Below are 13,142 nucleotides of genomic sequence, written 5' to 3' on the forward strand. Positions count from 1 at the left end.
CTATATGAAGTAAAGCATGCTTGTTATACTAACTGTGGAACCTAAGGGGTTAATGCTCTGCATTGTGTAAAAACGCAGTTTGATGCTGTCTTCTCTGATCCCCCTTTTTTTTACTGTCCCCAATCCATCTGATAGAACAAAGCCTTGGAGGCACTCTGCACATGCTCAGTTTAGTGTGTATTACTAGAGAGCTTTTATTTTTTAAACATTTTGGGAGGGTGCATGTGATCAGCATAGGGCCAACCAGTCCTGGATTTAGTAACACTTTAAAGGAGATTTACACAATTTTTTTGTTCTGCTTGGGGCTTGACAGGGTAAAATCCCCACTTCTTCCTGGCAGCACTAAATCCCAAACACGACACCACCTGCGTGCATGTTCTCCCTGTGCTTGCATGGATTTTCTCTGGGTACTAATAAATAAATATTGTTTATTGTGTTTCATAGTTTGAAGAATGGCCACTGAATTACAATGGCTTTCATATTTCATGGTCACGCTACAATTTCACCTGCAGGTGTTGTAATATCAGTTTTACCATACAGAGGCCAAATCCTTCCTGGGCTTAAAGCGGAGATCCGCTAAAAAAAATTTTTTTTTAAAGTCAGCAGCTACAAATACTGCAGCTGCTGACTTTTAAAATATGGGCACTTACCTGTTCAGCGAGCCTGCGATGACGGCACCCGAGGCCGATTTGTGCCTCGGTCCTCGGATGCTGCCGCCGCCATCTTTGCTAAGGGAATCAGGAATTAAAGCCTTGCAGTTTCACTTCCCAGTTCCCCACTGCGCATTCGCGAGTCGCGCTGCGCTATCGAAATGGTCCCTCCTGTCTTCTGTCTCCCAGAAGACAGTGGGGGACAATGGGATGTGACGTGAACCCCCGCAGATTCTGTGGGGGGTCTATGCCCGGAAGTGGGTGCAAATACCTGTATTATACAGGTATCTGCACCCCCCTGAAAGGTGCCAAATGTGACACTGGAGGGGGGAGGGTTCCGAAAAGTGGAGGTTCCATTTTTGTGTGGACATCCACTTTAAAAACAGCCCCGTTCTACTCTTCAACAATCGCAGTCAAACTGTGGAGCCATTAGTTGCAAGAAAATCATCCATTACAACACCAATCCTTATCTGCTGAGTCTTAGTGCATGCTCTCTCATTTTCAGAAACACATCAAGATTCCCACCTATACATGGATGTTCCATCCGCAGAGTCCACAGACCTGGGAAACTCTACTCAAGACTGGAAGCCAACAGGGCATCGGGCTCCTGGTATAGTCATCCTATGCCATTTTTCATGTTAAGATATTGAATGCAATTTATATTCCTAAATATAAACAACCTTCCTCGCTACATCCTTCTTCCCCAGTGTTGCATTCCATTTATTCTCCTTTACAGTGTTATAATCTCCTCCTATGTGGCTGCTTCTTTCCTCTTAACTAAAGGATGAGTACACTTTAAACAAATACGTATACAAGCATACTTATCCTTTCTGGTGCTCATGGCAATAATAGCTAACCCTCTTCCTCTTTGTATTGGTAAACATGGCAGTAAAAGTTAATCCCCCACATTTGTGGTAGTAAAAGTGCTCCCCCCTCTCCCTGTATTGGTGGCATGGCAGTGAAGGAGAGAAGAGGGTGGGACTTTATTTGAGGCATGCACCCCAGGAGATTTGGCAATAACAGTTGAAAAAGGGCAAGTAAAAGGATCAGTAGAACCAAGCGCATAACATGAAAGCATTGCATGACAACAATAGGCAGTCAGTTATTTAATAGCGTAAAAATAGAAATAAAACAGATACAATAATAGCATAATAAACCTGGTACAATAATCAAAGGACATTGCATAAGTTCCAGCAGTTCATGGTAACAATGATCAAGATAGTTCTAATTGGTTCATACTGAAAAATAGTACAGGAGGCCAATTCATTAGAGCGTATCTCCATGGTATAGAAATAAAATTGGATACGTAGGTACAGTCCACTGGTATGGAAGAGAAAACATTGATAATAACTTGTCATATATTTTGACCAATAGGGCATCTAATGGCTCGTAGTAATATATAATTGGTCAAGGGTATAGACATTGTGCAAAATCAATTGATAGAAATATCTCCATAATAATTGTAAACCATGATTACATGATACATAGATATAATTAATATATATATACAATAATAAATAATACAATAGCAGCAAATATACAGGGGGCATCAAGTAGCTCCTCCGTAGTAGTTATAGCCATGATTAAATGATGAGGAAATATAGAATCCATGTATAGACTGGTAGATAGTAAAGTAGCAACAAGTATTAAGGGGGCATCTATTGGCTCAACGCGTTTCGTGGCTAATGCCACTCTTCAGGAGCAGGGTATGAGGTAGAAGTCTGTAGATATTAAAAACAATATAATATAATATGATATAAGGTAGGAATATGCATACTAGTTATCGTTAGGGAGCAGGGGGTAGAATTAGAGTAGTAACTATTCCCCAAATTACTTACGGGAATGTTAACAGACCATGGGCACAGACTAGGAGGGCAAGAAAGGTGGCCGGAAGTAAATCAGCCCAAGGGAGGCATGGCAGTGAAAGTAACCCCCACCCCATTGTTGATCACATACCCATGACGTTCTCTCTCTAGCCCTTTACTTGTACTGTGGACAAAGATAACTCCATCCACTGTACAGTCCCTCTCTCTTTCAGTGCTGGGTGCTGGAACACTGCCGCCACTGCTTTCTGACTGGTGTCCAATAGCCTACGGGCTTCATATGGAGGGCATGTGGGCCACGTGTTGGGCACCAGCGCCCTAAAGTAACCTATCCTACCCCATCCCATTTTTATATACCTACCTGTACCCTACAGTTTGCCTACCTTAATCTTCATATCCTGAGGCTGAAATCTTTCTGCAGTTCATCCTAATAAACTTTTATGGGTCTGTCTTCCAACTCAGGAGATCAGCAGCACAGTTGTGGCCAGTGTAAAGGTTATGGTCACCACTGTGAACCTTGCCAAGGCTGTGGAATAGACACAGATAAGTATACATCTGCCACAGGATAGGATGAGTTATTCTGGGGGGCTGGTGGAAGAAAGAATTAGTAAACTTTATGTTTAGTTCCTTTTCCTTTTAGGTATATATTTTTATTAAAGCGGGGGTTCACCCAAAAAAAACATTTTAACATTACATTCAGCCGAGTTGTCAGAATTAGGCTGTTTTTTTTTATTTCATTGCCGTACATACCGTAAGCATCGGTCATCGATGTGAACCGCGTCAGCTCTGTTACCCCACTGTTAGCAGTTTTTTTTGCTGTTGTAGTTTTCATTTTACTGGAATAAAAGGCACCATTTTTTACACTTTATTGGAGTGCGGCAGTCCATCATCTCCTCCCTCTTATTGATGCTTTGTGCATTGCCTGCACCCATCGGGTTTTGAACCATACTCACCGCTGAAGTGCATTTGTCTGGAGCAGCGGTTTTCTTTCTCTATTACTGGGCGTCCTAATTGATTGACATCCTTCCGACCGGCGCATACAGCGCGTCACGAGTTGCCGAAAGAAGCCGGACTGCGAGTCGGCTCTATACGGCGCCTGCGCACCGACGTTCGGCTACTTTCGGCAATTTGTGACGCGCTGTATGCGCCGGTCGGAAGGATGTCAATCAATTAGGAACGCCCAGTCCCGCAGATTACATACCCGGAAGCCGCGGTGAAAATACGCTATGTACGGCAATGAAATAAAAAAAAAACAGCCTAATGTCATTCTGACAACTCGGCTGAATGTAATGTTAATTTTTTATTTTTTTGGGGTGAACCCCCGCTTTAAAGGGTCACTAAAGGAAAACATTTTTTTTAGCTAAATAGCTTCCTTTACCTTACTGCAGTACTGGTTTCATGTCCTCATTGTTCGTTTTTGCTTTGAAGTAGCTGTAATTCTGCTGTGATCTCCACACTTCCTGGTTGCCTTTTTCCTTATAACCATGGTACTGGGAGATTTTCACGGTGGTCTAAGCTGTCATTACTGTGTGTCTAAAACTCCTCAGAACCAATCAGATTCATTTTAAAAACAAAACACTGCCCTGGATTTGTTTGTTTTTGTTCTGTGAGTCTTCCCGACTCACCTCTTACCCGGAACTTCATGTATGTACCTTTAAAACCGAAAGTGAAACTAGAGGATTATATATGATAGATCAAATTCAGTTTTTAATCATTTTTAAAAGGAATCAGTTAACTTTTATGTCTCTATACCCAATAAACAGTCATTTCAGCAAAAAAAATGTTTTCCTTTAGTGACCCTTTAAGCTCTGCATAAATAAATATCCTTTGTCCCTTTTGTAAAAATGTTGTGTTATTAATTATGTATTCATAAATAACACCCTATGTTTTGAGTGATTCTTTTAATATCTTTTTCTCCTCAGTTATACCTCTGGTTTCTATAGCCTCTGACAAGTCAGTTTATAGCAATTTCTATCTGGATGTGCTCCCGGCAGTGCCTGTGGATCTGGAGATGCAGAAGACGCCACCTCGAACTCCAACCCGTCCATTGACTCCTTCACCTCCTTCACCTGGTATGGTCAGACCTCCCATTGCTCAATGGAATACTTGTGTTGTCTGACATATAGTATAACCTGTCTATCTTCTGCCAATAGGCTACTGTGCCTTTGGATTGATCTGCGTGAAAATGTAAAAAAATCCACAATATGTTCATTTGAATACAGGAGGTACACTATATCACTGAAAATGAATGATGAACATACTCAAAAATGTGTAAAAATGTGTTTGTAAAATTAGGCAGGAGCCAATCATTTCATATGGTGACATGGAGTATGCTGATAGGAGGGGAAAGGAGAGTGACAGAAAGATGAGCTTATCACAGAACTGCCCCTGCTTTTACTGCCCAATTGCAGACCTGGGCAAGTCCAGGACAGTCTGGACTCAGCCAGCATCATTTACTCTGCTTCCTCTATCAGGCTGAGGGTGATTTTGTGGTGGAAAAGGAGAACCATGGGGAAGAGCACCAAATTTAATGTATTTTTATGTTATTGTTTTAACTTTTTGCTTATTTTTGGAGTTCTGATTTAAATAATTTTGAAATATGATTGTGTTACAGTTGTTTTACCTTTCAATTGTTACTAATTGTTATTTCTTGTAGTCCCTCCCCCAGAACAAAGGTTGCCAGCTAACTGCAATATACTACATCTGAGAATTGGCAAGTTGGTAGAGGATCCAGGTAAGTGAACAAGTAATGCTGACCACACACACAGCATTTTTAACATCTTTTAGCCAGCCTATCTTTACACAGGATAACTCCTCTTCAGTCTATCATGAATACTGCTAGCAGACTCCTCCACCTTACCAACCATTCAGTTTCCGCAAGCCCCTCTCCCAATCCCTTCACTGGCTTCCTTTTGTCCAACAAATGAAATCCAAAATACTAACAACAATATACAGCGCCATCCACAACTCTGCCCTAAGCTACATCACCAACCCTGTCTCAAAATATCAACCAAACCTTTCTCTTTGCTTCTCCTGCTGCCTTGTCATCTCCTCCTATGCTTGCCTTCAGGACTTCTCCAGAGCCTCTCCCGTTCTCTGGAAATCCCTACCCAAATCTCCCTGGATATCTCCTACTCTGTGCCTTTAGGTGTAGTTTGTGCTTGGCCTATAGCAGATTGACGGCCAGGTGGGACTTTCCTCCTTTTGGGTGGACATCACATGACATATGCCCGGTCACGCCGCTTGTGGCGCTCCCTGAGGCGATTGGTAGTGAGCCGTGTCCTTTGCACACAACACATCACTGATGAGGGTAAAAAGCCAATGATATTGGCTCTTTACCATGTGATCAGCTGTGTCCAATCACAGCTGATCCCATGTAAACAAATGCCGGTTATCGCCATTTCCTTTCCTCAGCGCTGTCACTGTGTGAGGAAAGGAAAGACAATAACCAGCTTTTCTGTGACAGGGACATTTATGCCTTGTACACACGATCGGAATTTCCGATGAAAAAAGTCAGACGGAATTTTTTCATTGGATATTCCGACCGTGTGTGGGCCCCATCGGACCTTTTTCCATCGGAGTTTAGAAATAGAACATGTTTTATTTTTTTCTGATGGAAAAAAATCGGAAATTCAGATCGTCTGTGTGAAACTCAGACGGAGAAAAAAACATGCATGCTCAGACTAATAAATACTGGCGAGTAAATACCACCAAAAGAAAGCTCTATCTGTCTCGAAAAAATTATAAATAATTTAATATGGGTACAGTGTTGCATGACCACGCAATTGTCATTCAATTCATTTTGCCTGTACACACGATCGGACATTCCGACAACAAAAACCGTGGATTTTTTTTCAACGGATGTTGGCTCAAACTTGTCTTGCATACACACGGTCGCACGAATGTTGTTGGAAATTTCAAGCGTGTGTACGCGGCAAAAGTGTGACAGTGTTGAAAATTGGCCAGGCCAGGAAGGGGGTGAAAGTACCCAATAGGCAAGTGGTTAAAAGCTCATCTTTTCAGGGAAGCTTATCTCTCTTCCAAATAATACACTGTACTTTTACTTTCTCTATCAGCTTGTGTTCCACAGTTATAACCTTTTGTATCACTTGACCCTCCCTTTTTGATTGCAAACTCTCACGGGCAGAACCCTCTTTTATTGAATTGTATTGTAACTGCCTCCCTACCTTTTGTAAAGTGCTGTGCAAACTGTTGATGCTATATATCATGTATAAAAATAATAATACATTTCTTCCTCAGCACACTTTATATACTAGCCATATTTTATTGTTGCAGCCCGACACTGATCTTTGTTCTGTCACATTCTTTTTATTTTGTTATTTCAGGCAAAGAAACACTAGACATAGGATTTCCATTGTTGTGCAGCAAGTGTTCTGCTGCATTCTCTGAGCTCAGTCATGTAGAAGACAACAAGGTAACACAACAGTTTTCAATTTCTTTACAGAAAAGCAAAACATTTTTTTATGTTTTTTTAAAAAATTTTTTTTAAACAAAACAAAGTGTAATATATTGCAGCTTACCAGATGTGGTGACTTCATTTGTCTGCCTAATTTCATAATTTTTTTATTTCCAACTGGTAATCCTACCAGTAGAATGCTTCTTATTCTGTGGTGACAATGCTCACTAAAGCCCTGTACACACGGCCCAGAATCTCGTCAGGAAAAAAACATTGGGGTAGAATCAGGTAGGGGCGAGCAATGATACGGCGGCGCAGCGTATCGTATTTATGCTACGCCGCCGTAACTTACAGGAGCAAGTGCTGTATTCACAAAGCACTTGCTCCGTAAGTTGTGGCGGCGTAGCGTAAATGGGGCCAGCGTAAGCGCGCGTAATTCAAATGTGGAAGGGGGGCGTGTTTTATGTAAATATATGATGACCTGACGTGATTGACGTTTCGCGCCGTCCGTGTACATATCCCAGTGTGCATTGCTCCCAAGTACGGCGCAACGACGTATTGGTTTCGACGTGAACGTAAATTACGTCCAGCCCTATTCGCGAATGACTTACGCAAACGACGTAAAAAATTCAAATTTCGAAGCGGGAACGACGTCCATACTTAACATTGGCTGCGCCTCCTAATAGCAGGAGCAACGTTACGACGAAAACGACTTACGCAAACGACGTAAAAAAACTACCGCCGGGCGCACGTACGTTTGTGAATCGGCGTAAGTAGGTAATTTGCATAAATTATGTATAATATATTGCGCTGAGTATTAACTAAGATAATGTGAAAACCCCAAAGTATACGTGATTCAATATATACAAGACCCACAAACAAAGGGAAAAAGGCAATTAGTCCAGTGAATACACCAGAGTTTCTTCCGTGCACAACACCCTGTGTAATGATTGAGAGATGTTTGATCTAATCACACTATGCAGACTTCTGTTTCATATGTGCAGCACTTCCTCCACACTGATACAGCTCATAGAAGAAACAAGAGAAAAAATCTTCATAGCGCAAATGGCATGAACAAATATAAGTAGAAAAATTTCAGACTAGGTCTCACTCACGAATCCGCCGAGTTAAAACAGCATTTAGGATAACCTAGCACCAATCCTTCAAATTTAGCCGCTCAGCGTCTCTGATGAGCTCTCCTCATTCGGGTCTGCGATCCGTCCCGCTCGTAGCTTCTCCCCCACGCGTTACGTCACTAGACACGTGACTTAATCATGGGTTTTTTCACAGGTAATTTGCATACTCTACGCTGAAAACTACGGGAGCGCCACCTAGCGGCCAGCGTGAGAATGCACCCTAAGATACGACGGCGTAAGAGACTTATGCCAGTCGTATCTTAGGCTAATGTCGGCATATCTAGCTTTCTGAATACAGAAAGTAGATACGCCGGCGCAGATTTGAATTTACGCGGCGTATCTATGGATACGCCGGCGTAAATTCTCTCTGAATCTACCCCATTGTTTTTCATGATGAGATTCTTGGCAACATTCTCTTGCCGGCCGAGTGTACACACACGCCGTTCAAAAGAACCGCCGTTCTTTTAAATGGCACAAACGCGGTGACGTCATCGACTACGACAAGCATGCGCTCGTCACATTCGATGCCGTCCCCGCCATCTTGCTTCACCCTACCTATGCCTTGGAAGCTACCGCGCATGCGTCAAAGTCATTTCGAGCATGCGTGGGTTTCCATGGAGAGTTAAGTATACACACGCTCGGGTTTCTCAGCAGGAAAACACTGCCGAGAATCTCACAACGAGATAATAGAGAACAGGTTCTCTATTTTTCTCGTCGATATACTGGGCAGTTTTCTTGACGAGAAACCTCAAAGCCTCGTACACACACTCAGTTTACTCAGCAAGAAAGCTCTGCCAGCAGTTTTCTTGCTTTACTGTTTTGTTATTACTGTTCCCCCCCGTGTGAAAGGGGCCTTACACTGCCCCCTTATGGTAACAATGTTAGCATGGTAATGGTAGCATGGTAATTCAACTTTACCTAGTAACTAAATTTCATATTCTAAGCTTAATTAAAGGAGAAGTATAGCTAAAGCTATTTTGGCTATACTTATCCTGCAGTTCGCAGGAGTGCATTTCTCTCCAGCACTCCTATGACCCATTTTCAGCCATCAGCGGGCTGAATTCTGCTGTTGCCTGACATCTTTCAGCCAGTCTGGACTCTAAAAAGATCCGGACCATAGGGTCGGGATTCATCCAGAACCCTGCATCAGCACCTGGCTCAGCCTCTCAGCGATGCGCTGAGAGCCTGAGACAGCCTTTTCTGTCCCCTCCACAGCCCAGTGATCCAGTCCCAGCTCTCTGCTCCCCGTAGAGGGGAGAACTGAGCGATCATGAGAAATTTAACTTTCTAGGTCTGAGTTTTCCACTCGGAGCCCGTGCGCCCCTTCTGTATGTTTTACCTAGACATTGGGCGACCCATCTGTATCTTCCATCCAGAGCCCGGGGGGCCTCATCTGCATTGTTTTCTGTTTACATCCGACTACTTAGCTAAACTTGTCATATGCTTGAAGCTGAACAGAATTTTATTGCTTCAGTTAAAACCACCTGCCTTTCGGTACTACAATTGATTGTGCAACATTACACAGGCATGGTCCCCTGTTGTCATTGGCTCAGGAAGCTGGGCTGGAACAGTGATGTACAGCGGACTTGAGTTCATGTAGACAGGAAGTGGCTGAAAGCATGACGCAAAGTGCTTTAGCATTCTAAATGTCCTCCACGTAGGTCTTAGATCTACTTTAACCAGTTGTGGACTTTTCGTGTACTACACATGTCACAAATGGGCCAGGACGACCCTAATGACAATCCACACAAACAGCAGTAAAAGCATGATAGGTGTTTTAATCCCTCTCCATGTCAGTTTCATGATGGATTGATAGATGTAAGTATGGAGTGAATGGTGTGTGCTAAGGCGTAAGTACTATAAAGGACAGGATGTGTTGATGGTTGTACTGTCTTGTATGAATGTCCAGTAACAGCGGCTAAAGCCTTAGTGTGGTGTTACTGCTCAGGTGGACTGACCACGTGCTAATTCAACCAATTTGAGCAGCTGTGATCCATATAGTATACTTGACATGGATGATTGATCTTTGTAAAAATGGTTGAATTGACACTTTTCATTATTTTATTTGACGATTATTATCTCTAAAATAATAGCTACAACATTTGAAATGGTTTACAAAACAACTTGGTACCCACTTTTAATGTACAGAGAGGACGAGGTGGAGCTCTAAGAGGAAAATGTGGAGCCTAAAGAGAAAGGGGTATGGTCTACAGATGATGGGGCGTGCCTTAAACAGGGAGGGGTGTGGCCTTGACAGGAAGGGGTTGATCATATTTAAATTAGGGGGTGCATGAGTTTAGTCAGGCCTAGGGCAGCATCAAAACTACATACACCACTGGGACATACAACTCCATTTGCATACTCATGTTGCATGTGAACCACAGGTGACACTAGTACTACTGTAGCAGCCCACTCAGCTTCTATGGGTCATTGAACCAGGGGTTGAGATAGGTTGGGAGTAACAGATTTTAGTACATATTTGTGGTCCCTACACCAAACAGTATGTGAAAATTACCAGACAGGTAGCGAAGCTGCCGCTCCAGGTGAGCACACTAGAATAATCAATGTCCACTCAGGAACCAATGGGTGCCGGCAATGCACATGATGTGCAAAAGAAGGAAAATATGGACAGCCGCACTCCAAATACTTAAAAAGACGTGCCCTTTATTGGGTGAAGGAAAAATGCACTACAGGTATCAGCACACAGTGGGAAAAACAGCTGACGCGTTTCGCATTGGATATCAATGCTTAGTCATAACTATGAATAAGCATTGATATCCAATGCGAAACGTGTCAGCTGTTTTTCCCACTGTGTGCTGATACCTGTAGTGCATTTTTCCTTCACCCAATAAAGGGCACGTCTTTTTAAGTATTTGGAGTGCGGCTGTCCATATTTTCCTTCTTTTGCACATGTGAAAATTACCACTAGGCACATTAGATTCCTCAAAAGCATGTGAGGAAAAATATAGGTAGTGAATGCCAATTACGGAGTTGATTTTCAAAGGAAAACTTCAGGTCGGGGAATTAAATAAGAATATTTTTTTTTTAAACAGCCCAGATATGTAATTCATGATGAGGATTACTTTTTTATTTTGAGTTACTGCTTTATACGATATAAACCTTAGGCGAAGCTTTAAAAAAAATAAAAAAGTACAAAAATATTTTTTTTTTATATTACAGATAATTGTTTCTCTTGTACTGTATATAAAGTGGTAATCTCAGCTTTACTGTAATTTCCCTGACTTTATTCTCTAGACATGGACCTGTGATTTCTGTAGTACAGAAAACGCCATCAATGAACACACACAGCTTGAGTGTACAGGCGATAACCAGCTTTACCTGCATGAGATGGCTGGCAATGTGTACACCACGGATGAAGACAACATGCTGATTTTCTGCATTGACATATCGGGGAGTATGAGTGTAACAATAGAGGTAAGTAACACAGAGTCATGTCATTCAGTTGATCTATCGGTGCACTCAAAATGGCGATAGGCAAAAATTAACTCTATGATGCGTCTTTTCTGCTGTATGTTAGCCCAGTGCATTGTCTTCCCAACTTCAGGTCTTACCCTGACATCTGGGCCTGGCTATGAGCTGAGCTTTCGAGGTCCCTCTTTGACATTTTCCTCTCTATATTCCTATATTCTAAGGAAAATTTTGTCCATTTTGGGAATGATTGGTGTATGTGATTATTTGTAAGTCTTGAAGAGATATTTTTGGTTGTGAGACTTTTAGTGCTGGAGGGAGGTGTATTTTGGGAAGATGAGGTGCATGCTTGGGGTTCTTCACTCTGGTTGACAGTGAGTGCAGTTGTCTTTCTTTCAGTCTGAGAGTCCAGGGTGGGCATTTATCCAAATAAATGCAAGTATGCTACCATTATTAGCAAACGTATCCACTATGGATTAAGCCTGCATAATGCAGTAAGAACTAATTCCTCTCCCTCCGCTGTACCCGCGATTAAAACATGTAATGGAGATATATCCACATGGGTGTCAGTGATTACAGACACATTTAGAGAATATTATGACAAGTTATGTAGGTCACAAGGTGTAGCGGGAGCGGAGGAATTGGAAGGTTTCTTTGAGAATTTATAATTACCAACTCTCACAGAGATAGAGAAAGAGCAAATGGAGGCCCCAATAACTCTCGAAGAGGTACAGCTAGCAGTCACTGAGATGGCCAATCAGAAGTCCCCTGGAACTGGGCTTCCGGTAGAGGCCTATAAATATTATGGGAAAGTGTTACTCCCAGAACTAATTTAAAGTGTTGAACTGGGCGATGGAGGAGGAGAAGTTGCCCACCTCAATGACTAAAGCTACAATAATAGTACTGCACAAGGAGGGGAAGAACCCACTAGAGACTACATCGTATAGACCTATTTCCCTTCTTTGCGCAGATGCTAAAATCTTGGCTAAAATAATAGCGGGTAGGGTAAATAAAATTGTTGCAAGACTCATACACCAGGATCAAACTGGATTTCTTCCAGGTAGATCAACGAGTATGATCTATTTCTTAATTTGCAAATGCCAACAGAGAACAGTGGCACAAGAGCAGTAATGTCCTTAGACGTGGTTAAAGCTTTTGATAGCTTGGAATGGGGGTATATCTGGCACGTTTTGGAAGTTTTTGGGTTTGGATCAAAATTTATTAGGTGGATTAAAATATTGTATAACGGCCCCAGCGCATAAATTAGAGTCATTAATGACTATTCAGCAAGGGTTCAGTTAGAGAGGGGCACAAGGCAGGGGTATCCATTGTCACCCCTGCTTTTTGCCCTAGCAATGGAACCACTCGCCTCTGCAATAAGAATGGATAAAAAAATGGAGGGATTCATGAGACCGACTGGGGAAGAGAGAATTGCTCTCTATGCAGACGATGTTCTACTCTTCCTCGGTGACACGGATCACTCCATTCAGCAGGCAATGACCATCTTTAGAGAATTTGAAAGAATCTCAGGACTGGTCATAAATTGGGAGAAATCAGCATTAATGCCGGTGGACCCAATGAGGAGCCAGATCTTAGCAGAAATTCCACAGCTGGGGATAGTGGGGACAATGAAATATCTAGGAATAGATATAACAAGTGATCTTAATACATATATAGGGAATAATAT

General features: G+C 42.3%; 1 protein-coding gene across 7 annotated transcripts in view; it reads left to right on the forward strand.

Moving 5' to 3' along the window:
* Positions 1–13,142, forward strand: part of LOC120915333 (circularly permutated Ras protein 1-like) — a 114,739-nt gene that overhangs the window by 60,500 nt on the left and 41,097 nt on the right. For 6 of the 7 annotated variants that reach the window (XM_040325744.1, XM_040325738.1, XM_040325741.1 and 3 more), the window contains 5 exons: positions 1,156–1,260; positions 4,396–4,545; positions 5,130–5,207; positions 6,820–6,908; positions 11,282–11,461. In XM_040325744.1, the coding sequence (XP_040181678.1) occupies positions 1,156–1,260; positions 4,396–4,545; positions 5,130–5,207; positions 6,820–6,908; positions 11,282–11,461 (602 nt within the window). The remainder of the gene's footprint in view (positions 1–1,155; positions 1,261–4,395; positions 4,546–5,129; positions 5,208–6,819; positions 6,909–11,281; positions 11,462–13,142) is intronic. The other variant, XM_040325743.1, reaches the window with a different exon arrangement.

The sequence above is a fragment of the Rana temporaria genome, chromosome 10 (assembly GCF_905171775.1).
Source record: "Rana temporaria chromosome 10, aRanTem1.1, whole genome shotgun sequence".
Classification (NCBI taxonomy): domain Eukaryota; kingdom Metazoa; phylum Chordata; class Amphibia; order Anura; family Ranidae; genus Rana; species Rana temporaria.